Source organism: Plectropomus leopardus, chromosome 19, assembly GCF_008729295.1.
Source record: "Plectropomus leopardus isolate mb chromosome 19, YSFRI_Pleo_2.0, whole genome shotgun sequence".
NCBI classification, from domain to species: domain Eukaryota; kingdom Metazoa; phylum Chordata; class Actinopteri; order Perciformes; family Serranidae; genus Plectropomus; species Plectropomus leopardus.
This window is the reverse complement of record NC_056481.1, coordinates 9,763,931-9,786,064: the sequence shown is the minus strand read 5'-3', so window position 1 is coordinate 9,786,064 and position 22,134 is coordinate 9,763,931. Positions and strand designations below refer to the sequence as shown.

Here is a 22,134-nt window from a genome sequence, read left to right as displayed (position 1 = left end):
TGAAGGAAAATTAATTAAGTATAATCAGGGAAATGTGCTTAAAGTAGTAAAATTCAAAACACCACAAAAAATCTTAAACACACACACACACACACACACACACACACACACACACACACACACACACATTCAAAACACTCAAAATAATTAGAAAAAAAAAAACAAAAAAACAACCCCCCCCCAAAAAAAAAACACCTCACAAAAACTTGGGGAAAAATGCTTAAAAAAAGAGTCAAAATTATAAAATATAGAAAAACACCCCAAACTTCAAAAGAAAAAAAAAAAAAAAAACATAAAAAAAAACATAGGATCATGAACAAAAATGAAAAGAAAAAATAATCTCACATCACTTTATGAAACTTTCATAAATACGTCTAAAATATTATGTACCAGCACCGTTATAAAGTAAATCTGGTGCACTTCACTTGAACAGGCTGCTTAGCGTTACGCGCATGCGCTCTGAGGCTATCATCTCGTCATGGCTGACACGCGCTGGCCAGGCTGTGCAAGGAGTTTGAAAGGAGTCATATTGGACATGTGTGGCGTGTTGTATGACAGCGGGGAAGGAGACGGTGTTGCTATATCTGGTTCGATTGAAGCTGTGAAAAAGTGAGTAAACAAACAAGCGTCAATGTTAGAGATTTTAGCTTCGTGTATGCTCAGCGTGGAGCAAAGTGCATGAACACGGTTAATTCTAGCAGTTTCTTGCAAGACCCCCAAATCCTGTGTGTGCGCGTATGATTGTAACGATGCAAACAATGCTGAATGTTTCAACAATGTGTCTCCAAGAGAGTGTCAATCTGGCACATCAACCTGTTTGCTCCTTCCTAAATCTGACCTTCTGACCCTTTTAAAGGCTCAAGGCTTCTGGTCTGCAGCTGCGCTTCTGCACCAATGAGACCCAGGCCACCAGAGAGAAGTTTGTAGCCAAGCTGCAGAGGCTGGGCTTTGACATATCCGTGTCTGAAGTCTTCTCTCCAGCTCCTGCAGTCGTAGCTGTCCTAAAAGAGAGAGGTCTACGGCCTCACCTGCTGGTGTATGATGGTAATGCTTCAAATTGACAAGACTTTTTTTTGTCAGGAAATCCTGGTTAATCTCAGCACTTTACATAGGATATCTAAAAAAAACTTTAAGCTGCATCGATTTTATCTACATAGAGGGATATTTCAGATTTTTTTTTGAAGTGGGGTTGTATGGAGTGCTTATCTGTAGACAGTAAATAGCATATCATAGTCGACAACGCCCCTGTTTGAAGAAGCAGGCAGGAGTTTTACATGGAAGATAAGCAAGCGACAGATGTATTTTGTTCACCAAAAATTCCACTTAAAAAAATGATTAATGTGTACGCTATATTAAGAGTATTTTCACAACTTTATTTGAATCTCAGACAGTGATTTCCATCTGAAAAATGAAGCTGGTATATCACTCTCTTCAAAGCCAGACTCCATTGACAAAAACATTGATTTAACATCACTGGACACAGGAGCTGTTGGTCTACTGCTTCCTCGATTAGTTAGTTTATTTGGGATATTGTTTGACTTTGGCATTAGAAAGGGTTAGTTAGGATTCACCAAAGTCACAAAATAACACAAAGCAACTAACTGATTGAAGCAGGTGTTGAACAGCAGCTCCTGTGTTCTGTGAGCTAAAATGACTGTTTTTGTCAATGGAGTCTGGTGGCTTAGACAAGAGAAATGACGCTGTTTTTGGTAACACACCGAAAACAGGGAAAAACAGGTAAAGCACATAAAGTATTCTTAATACAGCATACACATAAATTCTTACTGATTTTTTATTTTATTAATTTATTTTATTTTTATTTCTTAGATAGGACTTTCTTGTGGCTAAAATACATTCTGTCGCTGACTCCAACATCCGCAGTATGTCGCTTAGCTTCCATGTTGGACTCCAGCAAGCTTCTCCAAGCTGGGGGCATGCCAGCTGACATATACTGTATGTAATACACAAACTATGGATAAGTACCTCTTAAAACTCAACTTCTGCACCTACAGTAAATAATTGTGATGGCTACATTTTCTTTGTCAACAATCCATTTGGACAAACCCTTTGTTCAAATATTGCATGTAAAACACACACACTTAAAAACACATTCTCTAACATCCATATGTCCATAAATCCCATGAAAAGACCAGAATAATATACTTGTTCATCTCTATACTTCTGTCAGACTTTCCCAGCCTGTTTTAGGCTTCTGTCCCAAGACCTTTGGTTTCCACTAAAGACATACATCTTGCAAAAACGACTAACAATTATGTAGTTTCATTTAAAAAATGTATTTTTTATTTTTATAAATTTGGCGGTTATTTCAGGCAGCGGTACTTTGTTTGTTGGATATAAACAACAGTTCATATGTTTACTGTAATAAAGCAACATGTTGCCCAGTGCTTCGCTGTGTCTCACTGATGTGTTATTGACAGTTTTTGATCAATAAACTACACACTATTTTGAGTTTACAGACAATACTTGTTAGTGTCGATCTTCTCATGGGATTTGTTGACAGTTAGAAAATGGAAAATATCACCAGACTTATCCTTTAAATGCTAAATCTTTAACAAGTGGTCCACTACCCTCTGGAGGTCCTTAGAGCTACTGTTAAGCTTAGTTTCGATTAATTAATTTTTTTATTAAAATATGTGCGGAAAATAGCAAAGAAAAAAAAATATTTTACAGTACACAACATTTCTGATAACTGTTAACCATGAATCTGTGTGTGATCATGTCGGCTTGCTAACACTAAATAACTGCATGGCTCCTTTATAACGGCGAGGTGAATTAGTTCGCTAATATTTACAGGTCACTGAACATAGTGTCCAATTAGCTGGATTATTATTTCAAGTGTATGGACATTCTTATGAGTCACTGTGGATTGTTTTGTAATTTTTCGAGGCAGAGACTCTGACACACCGTCTGCCTTGAGATGGTGAGGCGCAAATGCACCTCGCCATGCCAAAACCGTCAGTGACTTTGCAGTTTAGGGCAAGCACAAACGAGAAGAGCCAAAAGTATTCAGAGATTATCTCAAGCGCCAGTGATTTTATTTATTTTTTTTACATTTATGTTATAAGTGGTAGTTGGCATTAAAAACACTGAAGACTCCTGCTTTGAATGATCCAACCCTAAAAAGTATTTTTGTGCGTTTTACTCTTTCTTAGCTCTTCTCCCAGAGTTTGACGCCGTTGACAAGACCAACCCGAACTGCGTTGTGATTGGAGATGCAGCTGAGAAGTTTTCCTACCAGAACCTGAATGATGCATTCAGGGTCCTTATAGGCCTGGAGAAGCCGGTGCTGTTCTCCCTGGGCCAAGGGTGAGAGGATATTACAAGTCTTTAGTCAGATCTATATTTCTTTATTCCAGTATTAAGCACAACATGAAATATGTCATGTATTCACAAAACTAAACAAAACATTTCTGATGTTTTGCTCTCCATGTAGGAGGTACTACAAGGAGACAGATGGTTTGAAACTCGATGTCGGGGTGTACATGAAGGCTCTGGAGGTACGGTTTGTGCATCATTTGCATTTAAATCACAAAAATAAATTAACAAGAAAATAAACAAGAACAGCACACAGTTAGAAACAATTTCATTCAGGAGCAAAGTAGCTTTGTAATCGCGTTTTTATAAATTGAACTAAAAGTACGGTTTTGATAAGTTTTAATATGTGTTGTAAATTATTCCAAGTGTGTGCAGCACAACTACTAAAAGCAGTTTTCCCAAAGATGTTATATAAATATAGGTATTATTATTGTTATTATTTAAACAAAAGGGGTTTAAGAGTTTGTTTTTTTTTAAGGTGTTTCAGAGTGAATGCAGAGGTGTGTCTGTAGATGATGTCACCACTCTTATATTTATTAAAAATAGCATTTCTGTTCGTATGAACAGGGACTATTTATTGTCAACTCAACTTATTGTTTCCTTCAGTACGCCTGTGATCTAACGGCTGAAGTCGTCGGGAAGCCATCCCCAGCATTTTTCCAGAGTGTTCTCAATGACATGGGGCTTCAACCACACGAGGTACGTAACAACAGAGGATACAAACTGTATCCAGAATACAAGGCAGTGCCTGCAAATGTGGCGTTTGCTGTACAATAATGAAAGTGCAGTGCTTTTTTTCAAGGGCTAAACTGCGAAATATTTAGCTTTGCCGAGGCGATCGTCTCTGCTTTGACTCAGTTTTAAACTTTGACTGGACTGGGGAGCAGTGTTGTAGTCAGGATCACCCACCAAAGACCAAATCATGACCAAGACCGAGACGAGACCAACACTTAAGATAAAATGTGGAACACATGAACCAGAGGCACTCTTCAAATCGAACCACATTCCCATAAAACGCCCTCAGAAAAACAGGGAACATTCCTCTTCATGCATCTCTCTGCATGCCTGTTTTATATATGTGTGCCAAAGAACATACTCAGTAGTAGCAGGAGTCCTTCCCCTCTGAGTGTCAAACATGCAGCAGACAGCATCTGCAACAGTGTGATTACATCGAATAAAGAGCTGAAATGGCAGAGAACGGTTGTGCAATCGATTTCACAAATAGCTTCAGAATAATTGAAGCAAAAATTTCTACATGCTGCCGAGAAGCAATATGATGAGACGCTTCCTAAAGCCTGATTCATGGTATGGTGCTCGAAACGTTTGATGAGAAATGATGTGTTATCCTCAGAAAAAGTTTCGCTCAACACTTTTCTTTCTTGTCGTGCACCTAGAGAATTTTGTCATGTTGCAGATATTTTGCCGCACAATGTGATTGTAACATCACCATGGAGATACTAGTTTTCAATCCACACAGACTCTGACCTGCGTTCAGCGTCTCTGCACACAAGCAGCCGAGTGTCAGCAGCAGTTCCTGTAGAGCTGAAAGGACAAAGGTCAGTCAGACTGCCTTTAACAGGCTGACTGACAGCAGACGTTTACTGAAAATCTTGGATCTATGGGAAGTAAACAACGAGTACATTTACACGCACAAAATATTTGCCCTTATTCTGAAAAAGACTATATTACTACTAAGCTGTTTACATGTGTAATGAAACAGAATATTCCACTCATGCTGCCGTTTACATGCAGCTGTACATACTTCAATTAGCGTGCCCTAATATGTCATTTATCACGACATAGCATGAAGAAGGAGAACAGCTGGAGCTGCTTGTCCTTTTGCGTCTTTGCATCGAAATATTTATTTATTTTTTTAACATTTTCTTATCGGTGCGGATGTGTTGGACTCTCTCTTTCCATCCTTCACCTTCTTAAAAACATTGGTGCTGCTTTATTTCCAAAAACCTCTTGATATCCGAGTGTTTCATAAAGCCCAAAAGTGGGTGTGTTTCATCATCTGAGCGGAGATGTGGTATTTTCTTTTGCATCATTTCTACCACACAGCGTTGCAAACTGTTGGCAAGTTGGTTTGTGTACAGTGTATCCATGACAACGCAATGACTCACCTGAAAACAGGAGAGGCCGTGTGTTGCAAACTGCAGTGTAAACCCCAAATGAGACACATATTCCAAAAAAGCTGTATACTCCTAAAACCCAATTCTGAATATTTTAACAGAATACGCTGTTTACATGACCATTATCAAATTCTGAATATGTCATATTTGGAAAAAAAGGGTAATGCTGGTGTGCTTAGTGTTTCTCTTTATTTTTATTAATTGATTTTATTTTCCAGCCCACAGTAGGGAGTGAAGAGAATCTGCTGCTTACAGAGAAACTTGTAGCTGATCAATCAATAAAGATACAGTTAATAAATCAAAAGCACATATACAGTGTGACATGGTGTGATTTTTAAACAGCGGTCTGTGCAGGTTTGAAATTGAAAACAATGTGCAGCTGTTAAATTTCTGTCGAGCGACACTTATTAGAAGTGTCGAGCGACTGACCATTCATCAGGGTTAATGGGCTGTGAAGTGTTTACATAAACTGTGTGCTCGGTTAGTTTAGGAGCAGATATGTGTACAAGATTTCCCACACACAAACCAGAAGAATCTTACTTGCGAGTTCTTGTGATTTTAATGAGGCTTACAAATCCTACTTGAATAAATCCTGTTTTTTAGTGACTTCGGTCTGTGTTCGGTGTCCTGTTACCTTAGTTTTGTCGAGGTACAAATTTACAGTATAAGAATGTATGTATTTCTGGATACATATCAACATTAACAGACTGCCTGGTATGTTGTGCAGATTATTTTTTTCAATTCTAGCAGCCTTTACTGTTTCAAACAGTTTGTTTTTGTTGTGGTTTTGCACCCCATTCACATCAGTCACATGTTGTGTTTTTCCTAATCAACACAGAGCTGTTAATGCCCCACACACTTACTTTTTAAGAGACATCCCTGTTGCACATTAAACTAATTGTTTTAATACACCTCCTAATTGTTTGCCTGACACATTTCGCCACCAGCAGCTGGAACATTAAGACACGCAACAAAACCAAAACGTTGCCTTTCCAGTTGTACACGCATTGTGCTTCTTTTTTTTTTTCTTTCTCTTTCTTGTGTATTTAATGTCTATCCCTTGTATCAGCTCATCGTAGTATCTTACAGGTATAAAGAACGTGTCTCGCTAAGCCTATCTGTTTTTGGCCTTGGCACACGCAGAAAACTGTGTTCATCTGAGCATAACCTTCACTCTTTCCTCTGGATCTCTTGTCTTTCACTGAGACACAGATATATCCACAGCTACATCTGCTGCCCTTTATAAAGCCTTCAGTTACTTAACAGACTTTCACACAGAGATGGAGACACAATTTTTTTTTTTTTACCTAAGTGGAAATTCCTTGTTTGCTGAGTAACTCAGTTAAAAACTGACCAGTAACATTCCTTTCAGAAGAGGTTACCAAACTCTTGAGAATACCGTCTCAATCAGAAGTTGTCAAAGAAATGTGGACTCAATTAGAGGAATATTTCACTTCCCAGCTGATCAGCCTGTGTTTCATTGAATGTGTTAAGAATACTTTGTTTTTCATGCATCGCTTTACAGTGAACAAAGAATCAATAAACTGAGAAAATTGTTTTTGATGAACTCAAGTCATAGGAGTCCACCTTTAACTACAGCAAAATCTTGTAAAAATATCTGTTTACAAACTCCCACACAGCCTGTGCTATATAACCCAAGTCTGATATATCCAGTCGTAGGCTTAGTACTTCCCTTACATATGCGTTTTTACAAAAACCTTACCTTTCAAAACATTTTTGCATAAACAGCCCAGGCAAACAACTCGTCTGTGTTTCAGATAGTAAGGTTTTAGTAAAACATGGACGTATCAGGCAAGTACTGCGCATACAACTGGATAAATGAGACTTGGATTACACTGATTAAACTAGTTGTGCGAGAGTTGTATTGTATTGATATAGTGTATAAAATATATATATAAACGGACCCCTATTACTTTATATCACTTTATGAAGAATTTTCTCAGTTTTTGGATTTCTCTTTCACAGCCGAGGCATTTGAAAAAAACAAGAAAACAAAAAGTTTTCCTTCATAATTCAATGTGACACACAATGAGTAATTGATGTAAAAATGATCATTGGGTGGGGGGGTTGGAATATTGTTTTAACTTTTTGAGTTCATTTCACAATTTAAATTGGCGATGCAATGGAGAAAACTCATGCTTGTGTAACAATAAGCACCTGGTCAGTGGAGAGGATAGCGGAGACGATTAAAACAGAAACACGAGGAGAAGGAAGGGCGGGCTGAAATTGATCGGTGCATGTTGATGATGCTGAGGTAGGAAGCAGGGACCAAAGGAGGAGATCAAGATCAAGATATATCTTACATAATTGACGGGGTTTATGTCCTAGGTGACTCACTGGTTTCCAACCTGGGGGTCCCAACTCCCACCAGGGGTTGTGAGTCCTTCCTGATTTTACGGGTGTAAGAAAACTTGAAAAAAAATATATAGTAGGCACATATATCTGTTATGAAAACTAAATGAATTTATTATTTTTAAACTTTAGACTATTATTCGGGATATAACCTTAAAAAACTCTCATACTACAAGTGCGTATTTAAAACAACCAAAGAGCTAAAAGAACAATGGCCATGCCTCAGGGAGAAAAAAAAGATTGAAACTGTAAGAGAAGAAGCCCATGAAGTCTTTATTGTATACAGTTTTGTGAACTGTACACAAAAATCCTAAATATATCAGGAAAACTTGTTTCTAATGCAGTATTCTGAAGTAATCTGCTCAAAATTCATTTAAATCATTTAAATCGCTCCTATGATAAAAAATTTCCTGCAATTGTTGCATTTACTATTTGGATTAATTGTTCAGTTTATCAGTTGTTCTGCACTGTTATTTTTATGCATTAAATCTTATATAAAGTAGCCATAAAATGTGTCACTTAGTCATAGGTCATCAGTTCACTCAAAGATAGGTGTCCCTTTTGAAGGAAATATGTTGGAAATAACTAACAAGTGATGTTAGCATGTTATTAGCCAGCTGTATCTCCATCTGCATAAGTGCTTCTAATACATTTCTTAACTAAATAATAATGGGCCTTTCTTTTTCCTCTCGCTCCTCTCTTTCAGGCCCTGATGGTCGGGGATGATCTGGTTAATGATGTGGGTGGAGCCCAACACTGTGGCATGAAAGGTGTACAAGTCCGGACTGGCAAATACAGGTCAGTGATGTCCTGAATACACACACGCTGTCAGAGAGAATCACGGTTTCCTCGATTCATCAACCAAACCAGAATATGACTCTTTATTGGCCACTGTTGAGCAACAGGTGTCCCTACTGGTCAGTGAGACTGTCCATGTCCATGTGTGCCCTGCTGAAGTGTCTTTAATTAAGACACCAGCTCAATGCCTGCTTGTCTTCTGGCTTAATCTGTGCTTTTATGCCTGTAGATACAGATAAAAGGACTGCCCTAACCCTTCTTAACCCTTTGAAACTTGAGCAAATTGGTTGGATTTCTTTAAAAAAAAAAACATGGGAACAAGGCAATAGGCAGCTTAGCAAGAAATTGCCCCAAACTGAGTACGAAATAAGTACAAAGTTACAGGGAAATTACCTGACAATAAGAAAAAAAAATTGCAAAAAGCAAACAAGAAAACCTATGACCTAAAAAGTGCTGAAAATAAAAAAAATACATACGTGTTTATTTTCTTTTCTTTCTGTGACAATTTTAGATATAAAGTCATTATAGTTTTTTTTTTATATTTAGTTTTCTGGAGATTTTTCCATTTCTTTTTTTTTCTAAAGAAATTTCTAATAATCCTCCCCTCTTTTTTTAAACTAATTTTTAAGTCATTTTTTTGTCACCTTTCATTATTTATTTTTTATGTTTCTTGTAAAGTTCGTCATTGCTTTTTCCCCATCTTTTCCAAAGATATCAAACCTATTTGCTCAGGTTTCAAAGGGTCAAATAGCTTGTGAAAGGCGTCTAAATGCAAAAAGCTATGATGTTGATTCAGGTTCCAAATCAAACTGCATAGCGCTATTTTAAATCTTTATGTTTTTAGAAATGGTTTAGCTCTTTTGGAAAAACAGTGTCCAAGTAACAGCGTTTTAAAAAATTGTCCTGTGTTTTCTAAATACTTTGACGCTAGTCTGACCATATTGTAAATCTGAAGAAAGAAAATCTATTCACCTATGTGGTCAGGAGAGGGCACCATCATACCAAGATTGTTAATCCCAGTTTCCTCCATAACACTCAGTCTTCCTGTGAGCCAACCAGCTCATTCTTCAGCTTTTCAGATTTGTTTATTTGATTGAGAATCCGCCGAAAATAGCTTTATTCTCTCCACATGTTGAATGCGGCTCGCCCACAAGGTCGTAGTCACCAAAGGATTTATGATCCCAAATCTGGAGATTACTAGGGCGCCTTTCATATGGTGTAATTACAGAAACATATGGTTGATTATTTTAGAAGATATATGTGGTACTTAAGGCTTCAAGAAAAGTGACTGGGAGTATGAGTTATGGAACTATACATTATATTACATGTATGCTGCGCATTATAGTGTATGTTCAAAGCCATACAGTAACTGGTGTTTTTAATGGGTTTTCTGTGTGTAATACCACAGCAGCTCAAGGCTTTATATGTGTACTGAAGTAAAAGTTATGGAAATGGAAGGGGAATCCTTCTGTTTTACATTTGCGGTGCTGTTCCTAAAGAAAACCTTTTGTTTTTTCTTTCTGTTTCAAACACAGCACCAGTTGCTGTGAAGCAGTCGAGGAACAAGTGTTTGGGTCTTTTACTTAACCAGAGGTGATTAAGTGAAAGAGTGAAAGCAAAAGAAACTTTATTTAATGGGGGCAGATAAGATAATGTAAAAATTACTGGGGGCCAGCTGCGTCTTGCATCATACAGGTTTTTTTTTTTTTTTTAAAGACAAGTGTGACAAGCGCTTCTTTACTTCATTTCTGCTGCCCAGCAGGAAATGTCTGCTGTTAAGTGCTGGTTTGCTTGTTCACCATACTTTTATGAAAACACATTTTGCTCTGCCTGCATAGTTCCAACATGTCTACTTTCATATACTAGTCCTTTCATGTCAAGGTGATCGCAACAAACGCAAAGTGATCCTTCTTGCTTATCCAGTATTGTGTGGTCAGCAGCATATAATATTTTTCATACAACAAGCTGTGAGCCATTTGAAATCGTCCCAACTGGCTCCCAGGCTTGACTTTGGACATGCCTGACTGAAGTGAAAGTTTCAATATGACAACAGAGAAACATCCTATTAAAGCTGCAAGTATGGCATTTAAAATTTCCTGCAATATACTATTGTGTATTTAGTATAAAAGTCAAATGTATTAGCAGCAAAATGTACAAAGTTGGCCCTGGGGATGTTATATTAAACTTCTCTCTGCTCTGCTCAGCTGCACTGTACCGGGCTTCCTACGCAGTATGCAAATGTACTGAATTTGATTTCAGGGATTTCAAGGTCTTTCCGGTGATTGAACTTTTCCTGAACTTTTCTGGGTTCAATGTTAATTGATTTATATGAGCTTAAGTACCTATACAATATTCTGGTAAATTATTGACAATATAATAGCATACGTAGTCATAATGTAGCATGCATGATAACAATTCGATTTTTGAATAATTTATTTACATCATTCACTCCTGGCTGTTTGTACTGAGATGTCAAATATGGTCTGAAAAATCCACCGAGAAGTTTTGAAAAGTATGTTATTTTGAAATGGAAAATGTGTTAGAACCTGGCTGTATTGCTTTTTTTTAGGTACAATAATCTATGCTGAATCAAATTATCTGACATCATCATATGTGTGAAATGTAAAAAAAAAAAAAAAATCAATAAGCAGTGTCTTCAGAAGTCAAATGCATGCAGTGGAATAAGAAATACAATATTTCCCTCAAAAATGTTATAGAGTACAAGTATTAAGTTGCCGAAGTACACAGACTCATACCTCAAAATTGTACCGTGGAGAGGTGCTTCGCGTCTATATCACTGTGTCTGCTGGGATGCAGATGCATCAGATGCTCTTGTTGATCAGAGCATATCCAGTTCTTATCCTATTAGCAACCACTATGCCATACTAATGTTCATTAGTATGGCATAGTGGTACATCAGGGAAAAGAACAGTACAAAATAGTACAAAACAGTACAAAATAGGACAAAATATTTGCACTTTATTACTTTCCACCTCTGCTGCTCCTTGATATTGTAACCATTTTGTTTGGCTTCAAACTGCAGATTAGTCTGAAGAGCAGCATGCTTGGTGACCTGCTCCTCTGCTGCGTACTGGCATGCAGATCTCGAGTCATGTGACCAGAGAACGCTGAGTAATCTGCTTGAGCATCAGTCGGCTCTAATCCTGTACTAAGAGCACAGTCACTCACTGTAAAACCTGTCCTCTGTCTGTGCAGTTATTTCTGTGTGTATGACGCCAATATGGGGGTGTGTGTTTTTCTACTTTGATGTGCTTTTGTTCATGTGGCTGGCATGTACATGCATGTGTAACCTACATATCTGTGCCGGTATTTGAGATCAGAAGCCGGCCGTATGCAGTCAGCACAAGTATAGCAGACTGAGATTTTTCTAAACCATTTTCTAGGCGGGCTGTGCAGTATCCATGTGGTTTACATGACTTCACAGACAGCTCAGTCCTGCTCCAGTGTGCTGACACTCCAAACAGAGTCTCTAAACACATGATAAAGCAGATTAAATTATATCACCGCTCATCCATTTTTTTTTGGGTGGGGGGCAGGAGAGTGCAACTGGTTGAAATAAGTGGGCTGTTTTCCAGCTGAGGAACATATGTGGAACCAGTGTTGCGTTACATGACGTGTTGTGTTTCAGCTGTGGCGGTGGAGATTTATGGACAGATTGGTGAATGGAGTTTATGTGGTGAAACACGTGCACACACAGGCGTGCAGAAAGTTATTAGATATGTGGTCTGAATAATGTTTTCAGATCATTGCAGTAAAATGAAACTGTAGTGTTTCTCAAGACCAGTGTTCTACTTCAAAGGGAAACTTTGCCAGTTTTCAACCAGAGTTGTATCGCAACAGTGTGGGTAGTTTGTGTAAATGAACTGAGGTAAACTTTTCTCCATCTTGCCGGCGTCCAGCTCTCTGTGCTCTTCTCTCAACTCAAATCTGCATTATCCAATAGATTTTTGCTGGCTCTCTCTCACCAGAGATCATATTTTGCATATTCATATAATTGCTGGCACAGATACAAACAGTATACAGGCTCCCACGGATCCTTAAAAATCTTAAAATGCAATTAATTAATTGAAAAAAAATTTAAACCAAATTTTTTTCTTCTTACAAATGCTAAGACAGATTTTTTAAGGTGTTTTTTTCTGACCTTGCATTGTAAAATCTTAAAATAGTTGCTAATTTAAAAAAAAATACTAAATGCCTTTTGCTTCAATGTCACCCTGAAGTCATGTTTTAAAAGTGAATGTGAAAGAGCCCCCCCCCCCCAAAAGCATAAAAGGGTAAAACGAGACAGTGCTAATCACATATAAACTAAGACTCTGCCACTGTATTGATTACTTTTTTTCAGACACATATTTTAGTGCACTGTTGGACTGTGATAAGAGAGGTTATGAACAGGAAGTGTGTATCATACTGATTTCTTTATTAAGAAAACAGAACCTGAAAAAACTGAGATCAAACAGTAAAACCACCTAGACCGTGCTGAAACCAAAATTATGTTACTGTGTTGCCTATTTTTTGCTTAAAATGTCTCCAGAAACATATTTCAGTGACTTGTTTGGCTGTAATTCGAGTGTGAACGGGAAGTGGGTGCCATACCTAAAAAGAGAGGCTGAAAAAACTGAAGGGTAAAACTAAGCTGATCAAACATTAACTCAGATTCTGATCCATTTTCAGAAAAATATTTTAGTGTACTGTTTAGCTGTAATATGAGATTGTTTGTTACCAGCCTGCTGCCATATTGTTTTGTGTCAAAATGGATGAACTTACATTTCGTCATCCACCAGGGGAGCGTTTTATTGGTTCAGTGTGACGCAGTGCATTCTGGTAGTTGCAAATTTTGTACTTTTTAAACAAAATGTAGGCTACAGTCCCTTTTCTCTGTTTTATTTAAAAATGTAGCACTTGTGTCAAGAGTATTTGAGTCTTTCCACCAGAGTAGTTTCATGAAAGACCATCTTTCCAGCAGTAAAACACTTCTCTCAGGACTGTATACAAAGCATCGATTGTCACAATTTGTCCATTTTTAGTCTCTTACTTGCAGTCAGTTAGTCTGTGAGTATCAACAGATGACACTTGTATTTGTGGATTTTTGCTTCTGAAAGTCTGCCAGTAACAGGAACTAAAATGTGTGCATCAAATTATAATTAATTGCTCTAAAGTGAGCTGTAATTTTTAAACTCAACAGAGACACCTCATAAGATCCAAGATCCTTCAGTAGACTTATTAAACTATACTGTATACATTCCCTGAGAACAGAAGAGAAACAGTGACAGTAACAGTGTTTCTGTGGGCCTGTGAGTGAGGAGCAGACGTGAGATTTAACGTTATTTAGCCAAACAGGCCCAGTGAACCCGGGCTCGCTGGGAGCAGCTATAAACCCTCAGTCAGATCTGTGAAAACACAGCTGTTTCCAAGTCAACCAGATGCTGCGCAGGCCTCCAGTTCCCATCAGGCTTGGAAAGAAAAAAGACTGCTTCAAATACCCCAGGCCCGGTGACAAGACAGGAAGGGGAAAAAGATACAAATCACAGACAAATCTAATCATATCAGCTTATTTTGAAAAGCTTTTGAATTGACATGCTGTTACTTAGCGAGGGCTGCATACATTTTTTAAGCGTAGTTTAGATCTGTCAGATGCTGAAACTTTTCTGGCTGCTTTCTTACAGTCTTAACAGTAAACTTTTATTAAAATAGATGAGGTACCTTGTGTTGTCAGGCAGTGCATAATTTGTGTTCACTTTTATATAACCTGTCTTAATTTTGTCAGAAAAAGCTAAAAATGTAAAACACCTTAGTAGCACTGCTCACTGTACTTTTTCACATGACGCACAACACATGCATGTGCTTGTTATGTTTTTGCGATGGCTCCTGCAGATTAAATTCAAAAGTGAAGGCCGAGCATAGTGATATGACAGTGATGGCTGTTGGGACTGTATTTGTAACTGTAATAGGGTTGTTCTGTTCTGCAAGCACTCAACTTTCCCTTGTTCTTAAATAATGAGTGAAAGTTAGTGCACTTCCCTCAGGGGAGCTGGAGAACCCTTTGCTCTTTAATGTAGAACAGGTTTGTAAAGAGGGGCCCACACCAAAAAAAAAGTGGTTGGAAATTGGGAGTATGGAGATCTGGCTGCTGATGTTGATCAGCTGCATGGGAACAATCTGCCAACACTGCGCTCTAGTCCAACTCCTGCTCAGCCTTTAAGCTCTAGTTATGTGTTAAGTGGTAGTCACAACGTTAAAAGCTGCAAACCAAATCTCAGTACTTTAATACAGAGTTATGTCCATAACAAAGACTATTAAAAAGAAATCATGTATTAAATCTACACCAAATGTTTTCTCAGGCGCTTAGTCCTGGTTGCTTAATGTTCTTCTTATCTTGTTGATAACTTTGAAGCGCCACTGTCTTTAGGAAAAGATCTTGAATTGCTGTTGCATTTAATTTGGAATCTAACACAGCTGCATATTAGAATTTTGGATAATTTTGTGAAACAAAATGTGTTTTGGCAAAATATTTGTCTATTATCAGCTACATTTAGTATCAAAGCAGTGTAAATTATTTTTTTTTTCCACTTTGGGGCACGAGAAGAAACTGCGAACACAACACTGACATAAAACAAGGGATGTAAGAAAATATCAATACACTTGAGTATGAAAACATTATGTTTTGTGCAGCATGTTCTACCAACTCGTCAAATATGGCAGTTTGGTTAGTGGCCCTATTTTTCAAACTTTGACACTCCTCAGTTTTGAAAATGTCAGCTTCTGTGTTACTTTCCACTCACTGCATGCTTCGCTGTCTTTCGAAATAGCCTTCCGTCTTCACAGGAAACCTAAGTTTCGCCACCAAAAGTACTTATTTATTTATTTGTTGTGTTAAAATTTCGATTCATTTTATAGATTACTGCCTGAATTAATTTACATAATTTAATTAATGGCAACTACATCTGTATATAGTATATTGTATTCCTTTTTTATTTACATTTTTATTACAAACAGTAAAGAAAAAGAAGAGGGAAAAAAGACTAAATACAAAATACATACAAAAGAGATTCACAACACAAGGACAGAAGATATATAAATATGATATACTTATTAAGTGGATCATCTCATCAACAGACTTTCATGAATAAACTTCTGTGTAGGGGTTGCGGTTCCTTTTGAATGAACTGGCTTTTGGTTTTGAATTGTCAAAAAAATAAAAATACATATAGAATAAATTAATTAAATAAAAAGGCAACAAAACCACTTTATTTTTAGAAAAATGATCATGGTCTAGGGAAAAATAACTATGTTTTTTACAGCAAGTTAACATGTCACTTGACTGCTATGTCATCTGTATCCCACTAACGAGGTTATGTGGTTGAAAGAATTCAATTTAACTTTTGGTTTAATATGGGACACATAATGTGATCTCCTGGGTGAAAGTCCAGCATGTGTTTGACCAGCCAAGGCCACTGACCAGGATGCCAAATTTGACACTCTGATAATGAGAACGGGTTGGTTTTGTGACACTGTATTGATTCTCAAAAAACACTGTATTAATTTTTTAATTGTTTGCATTTTTTTCATAATTTGTTAAACTCCTGATAAAGGAAAGTGTTAATTTATTTGTTCAGATTGCACAAAAGTAATAATGGATGTTATAGGGAATGTGATAAATCATCATCTTCTGATCACTATCTTCTGATGGTGTGTTATACTAGAACAGTTTTCCTAAAATTAGATTCTAAAAAAAATGCAATATGTCACCTTGCTTACTGTTTAACAATATATTGAATCCTAACCCCTGTATCATAATACATATTGTATCACTAGCTTCTTACCATTACACAGCCCTGCACATCACCTCATAAAGTTGATATGTCAAATAAGTTTCCAAACAAGTTTCTTAAGGGGACAATTATAGAAGCATCGCAAGCAAAACCATTGTTTCCGTATGGTACAGCGCGCCTGTCGAGCGATCCCTTCTTTCTGCTGCGCAACGCATTTTTCTGGTGGTTTTTGGGTGCGCATAAAAGTTAAAATATTTTCAACTTTTCCACTTAAGGCGCGGAGTTGCACAGCTCGCTAATGTCACTTTTGCCCACGCACATGCAGTCCCATTCCACAGACTGCATGCTGCAGCTGTTTTTCCAGATGCACTTCCAAGGTGTTTCTGGAGCAGTCACACCTGGCGCGATGCGTCTCGGTGTGATCACCCCTTAACACAGCTAACAACTGTTCCTCTCCATTGTCATGGGCAAACTGTGATGACACCGTAAGAGTAGTCAGGTTATGAGTGTGCTGTCCTATTCTCTGTCTTGTGTCTCGTGCTTTAGTGTTTTAAATAGTCATCTCCTGCCGTCTGTGGTCTCTGCTGTTTTTTCTCTTCTCTTATCTTCAAGGAACTGCAGCTTTGAGCTTCATAAAAGCAGATTCACATCACGCTGTTCTGTCATGCACTATTTGTAAACCAGTTTAATTGCTGCTGCTCACTGACACAACTAGTTTGGACCTTTAGGTCTTGGCATGCTGTCTGTTTCTCTGTGTATCTGTGATAATCAAGGAAGTTGCATTTCAGACTGTTGACTTAAACGTACTCCCTTAGTATTGGCATTTGTAATTCTACGGAGGAGAAAACAGCGTGGTGATGTGTCAGATACAAACACAGTATTGATAGGTATTTTGAATAAGGGCCAGTGAGTTAGAGGAAGCTCTCACTGGATTCCCGTTGGAATCTGGCAGAGAGTGCACCACAAACATTTTCACACAGCAGCAACCATCTTCAAAATGGTTTACATTGTAAACCTCTCCCTGTGGCCAAACGCTCCACTGCTAACGTGAGTGGTAGGATACTGTTTTCCAAGCAAGCCGAGCCAGATTAAACCTCTCCAGAGAAAACTGGTCCCCGATGGTGCAAACTATGAACCAGTTTACTGAAACCGCACCCTGGTTCATGCCCTTTCTGTCTACGACCGTTACTTAGGGACGCAACAGGAAGCGAGCATAGTGGGGGGGGGGTCTCTCACCATGTGATTCATGTGCAGATTACTTTTCCTTTAGGATTTTTTAATGTGCTGTGAGTGGGATACATTTATACTATTGTTGGCATGTTTTTAGAGAACATGCCAGTATGCTAGGGTTAGTTGAATTCCGCGTTCATGTTGTTGGCACGTTTTTTCCTCTTGGGAGCTTTCATCCATCATTGTAAAATACCTCCATTTCTGCAGTAGTCACACCAGAAAACAGTAGCTCTTCTTTAATAAATTGAATTGATTGCCACAGTGTTAATATGGATTTTCTTCAGATGTAACTGCCAGGAATGGTGTATTTGCAGCCATTTTGCCACTGGTTTGTTGACACTTAATTTTGCCAACAAGGAATAATTGTAGCTGTCAGAAATCCCTGCTATCTCTGACTCAAAATTGCAATTTTGAGGCTGGTTGGAACTCTGGTTGTTGGGACAATAAAATGAGAACATTGCTTTAGGATGCTAGCCTTAAAATGGGACTATGATTTTGTGAACATTCAGCTTAAAGCCGTCTCACAACAAACAGCTTAGACCATTGTTTCTCAAACTTTTTATATATCAAGAACCGCTACATTGACACACATTAAGTCTCTCATTACCATTTGATAAGATTTTGCTTCAGGGACCTCCATCTAAAAAGAGTTTGGTTGTCAACTTAAGTTGAGGAAAAAACTGTGGAGGAAATGACACATTTGATATGAGCAACCACTCTTATGACTCTTACTCACATCATGCTCACTTCTATGGGGATTTTCCTCTTTTTTTCTTTAAATAATGATGTAAATGTGTAGATATTTGATTTTGGGTATGTGGGTATATGCATATATGTTTAATTAATTAGAGGTTTAAATCAATGAAGAAGCTGGTTAATAAAAAATTCGACTTACTACGGAGAAGGGGTGGGATTTAACACATTGGTACTTGTTCTCACTCCTTTAGGAAAAGGTAAACCAAGTCATCATGTGTTTGACAATTTCTTATTTGTGCTTTCTGTTTTTTTGTATTATTTGTGTGATCATTTCTCTTATTTTCTTTTTAAGATGTTGGAATTAAATTTTCAAGTCAAAATCATTCAGTCATTTAAATAAAAACAAAATATTTCCCTGTCCTTCTGAGGACCCTCTTGAACTCCCTCAAAGACCCCTGGGGGTCCCTGGACACCTGGTTGAGATCACGCAGCAACCTCCGAGGCTGAAAAATGAAACCAGTGCTGAAGTGCAAAAAACTGCAATACGTTAAATGACCACTTGAAGTTTGCTCAAAATCAGCAAATTCCCATAAACTCCCATGTTAAAATTCCAAATTTTACAGCAGAAGTAAACATGTTTGCAGCCTGGTACAAAGAATGGTCTCTATAGCTAAATTAAACATTCATGACAGCTGTACAGGGGGTGAACTTTGATATAAATCACCCTTTTATATTTTATTAAGGCCAAAAGTTATGCATATTTAGGGCGGGGCTGTCTGTGTGCCAAGCTGTCTGCAGAGTTAGATTAACCCCTCGCTACTCCTCAGCACCAGTCTCTTGTCCAAAAATAGGTGCTTCTGGCTCCAAAAACCAACATGGCGACAGCTGAAAAGCCAAACTTGAAGCTTCAAAACAGCAGTCCACAAACCAACGCATTACATCACATTAGCTTCTTCTGGTGGTGTGCAGAGGAATCTCCAAAATATTTTTGGAAAACTAAATAGATGAATTTAAATATAGTCTGCAATGCTATCAAAATGCTACATTTCAAAAGAAAATTCTTAAACTATAAAATGCATGAAATGTGATTTAAAATAAGTTTTGCTTTCCTGTAATATTGTTGTTGCAATATCGTCATGCTACATAGCCATGCTCATGAACGTAACGCATACTTACATGATCATTCAGTTAATTTAGTTTTTAGTTACAAGCTAAACTGTAATGGCAAGATAGTGAGTAGAGTTAAAATAAATGGTAAAAGCTTTAAAAACACTGCAGTTGTGACCTCAAACTGCAACTGTCAGGAAGAGAAGAGTTTGGTGCTACCTCTTTGTTAATAGTCAACAAAAACTAGAAACCTGCATCTATGTAGCTGAACATGGTTGATCTACGATACTGTGTTTTAAAGTTTGTTTTAGTGGACACTTGGAGAGTCTAATATAATATAAGGTGGTAGATGGTGTAAAAAGTTAGAGAACTGCTGGCTTAGACTGATAAAAGGTCAGTCAGTGTGTTACGTCGGTGTATCTGACTGCTGTGAACTATGTTACATGCAGCATTAACTACAGAGGTCAGTAAACACCGTATCAATAAAGCTGTTGTGCTCATGCAAAAACATGCACGCATGCACACAAACAGTATTTTGCACAGAGCAGCATCAGTTGGAACACCCAGTTCTCACCAGATGGTTGGTATGCAAATATTCATGGCTATCATTGTAACTGCTGCTCCTGTAATCACAGTCATCAGGACCGGCAAGTCTGAGACGGATGTGGAGTGATAGTCAAAAGGATGTGGCTCGATGCCATGTTGAATTCCTTTAATGTGACCTGTTAAGTCTTCTTTATAGACATCAGGCTGTGGTATTAGGTGGCACAGGTTATATCTGTGAGTGTCAGAGCAGCTTTTAACATCTTTGGACAGACTTCCTGGCACCAATAAACTATAAATTGTCTCCATCAATCTAGTTTAGATCCAGAGGAATCTTTCCCTAGTGTCCAGCACGGGCCGAGTCCCCCACTGACTGTTTGAGTGGCACATAACCATTGATCAGTGGGGATATCCAGAGCAGATTTCCACTGGTGTCCATGAGGAAGTCGTGCAAATAAAGCCATCATCAGAGCAGCAAATAGAAGGACGGACTGCTCATTCGGAAAGCAAAGAGCCTGAAACAACAGAATATAAGAGTGAAGCACAGCTCCTTACAATTGGAAGATATTTGCTATCAGCTGAGTATGATATAATAGTCAAGATCTGTATAATAAATATTTAAATGCCGGCACAGTATTGTGTTAAAATAGCCTTATTTGACCTGTAGACAGCCTGTGACTCAAAGCAGCCCATCCGTAATTATGCATTACTGTTATCCTTAATAAAATGTAAACAAGTGAATTGCCTAAAAAAAGTCACCATGAACAGTTGTCATTAATGTTGAAATTAACCCTAGAAACCAAAACATTTTTTGCAGGCTGTAAACATGTTTATTTCTGCTGTAAAGTTGGGCATTGGGATTTTGACCTGCTTCTGGCACCAGCCTCAAGTGGCCATTAGTGGAACTACAGTTTGGTCACTTAGGCATTAGCAGAGTTTTTCAGCCTTGGTGGCAGCAGCTTGGTACAGTTTCTGTTTGTTTGTTTTTTTTACTTCAGTTTCTGCTTTGTTAGTTTCAGTCGTCTTATCTTGTTTGCACTCACACCACTGAAAACATGTAATATGTGTGTTTCTACTGTTCCGTGTACGCGGGCATTCATGCAAAAGAGAATGAACAATTCTCCACCCTGAATAAATATTCAGGCGGAAAGATTGACGAGTGAAAGGGTTCATGGAGAAGTGTGAACACTCCACTTCATTATGTGTGTGTCGACAGAAAGGTGATGCTCCCCTCTTTGACATAAACAGCCTATCAGATCTCCGTTCTTCGCATCAAACAGACATTAGACTGAATACGGCTCTGCAGTGTTAGGTTCATGGATGGGCTCCGTCCTTTGCAGATCTGTGACACTAAAGCTTGGCAGGGTGACCGTGCATGGCTGTGGTTGCAGCTTAATCTCCTTTATGAACTGAGCACTGCCCCTGGGATGGCTCTCAGGTACATACTGTATTTCAGCCTAGCTTATCTTTCAGCCATCCACCGGTGTCCTATAGCCTCCACGGCTATGATAATGTACACGGTTTCAAGAGTGCCCGGCAGACAGAGAGTGATGGTTTGTATGTAACCATATTTCAAAACCTCTTGACATCACTTTGTACTCGTGATAAAGCCTTTAATTCTCATTTTGGAGCACGCTCTTGTAGAACTGGATTTAACGTGGGATTGTGTCTGAGCAGATTCTGCTCAGTTCTCTGTGCTTTTGCTCTGTCTTGACCTTTGTGAGCTGTTTTTCTCTGCAGACAAGCATGCATGCATTTTATAATGTCTACACAGTCCCACACCCTGTCCTGTTAACTGCTGTTAGCACATTAGTTTTGTCTGTGTGGGAAGGAAGTGGAGTTATCTCATTTCACTCTTCTCCGCTGAGGGTGTGGGCTGTGAGCTTAAACGCTTGTCAGCTCGACAGCTACAGCATTCTCTGAACGTGTCATAGAGGTCGTTTTTTTTCTTGCCTCTGCGCCACCACAGAGACCCTTTACTCCAATCCTGTGAATCAGACTATGTGCAGAATCTGGCCTTTGAACTGAGGCAGAATCCACAGGGAGCCTGCTTTTGTGTCCAGGTCCCCCCGGATCATCAGAGGAACTGAAATCCAGGGCATTGTGACCCGTTGGGTTTCGTTTGT

At 38.3% G+C, this 22,134-nt stretch overlaps 1 protein-coding gene across 3 annotated transcripts in view; it reads left to right on the top strand.

Moving 5' to 3' along the window:
• The first annotated feature begins 465 nt into the window (after positions 1 to 465).
• LOC121958517 (phospholysine phosphohistidine inorganic pyrophosphate phosphatase) overlaps positions 466 to 22,134 on the top strand; it is a 59,317-nt gene continuing 37,648 nt past the window's right edge. For all 3 annotated transcript variants that reach the window (XM_042507478.1, XM_042507477.1, XM_042507476.1), the window contains exons 1-6: positions 466 to 609; positions 857 to 1,044; positions 3,174 to 3,327; positions 3,455 to 3,518; positions 3,943 to 4,035; positions 8,551 to 8,642. In XM_042507478.1, the coding sequence (XP_042363412.1) occupies positions 479 to 609; positions 857 to 1,044; positions 3,174 to 3,327; positions 3,455 to 3,518; positions 3,943 to 4,035; positions 8,551 to 8,642 (722 nt within the window). In that variant the 5' untranslated portion in view covers positions 466 to 478. The remainder of the gene's footprint in view (positions 610 to 856; positions 1,045 to 3,173; positions 3,328 to 3,454; positions 3,519 to 3,942; positions 4,036 to 8,550; positions 8,643 to 22,134) is intronic.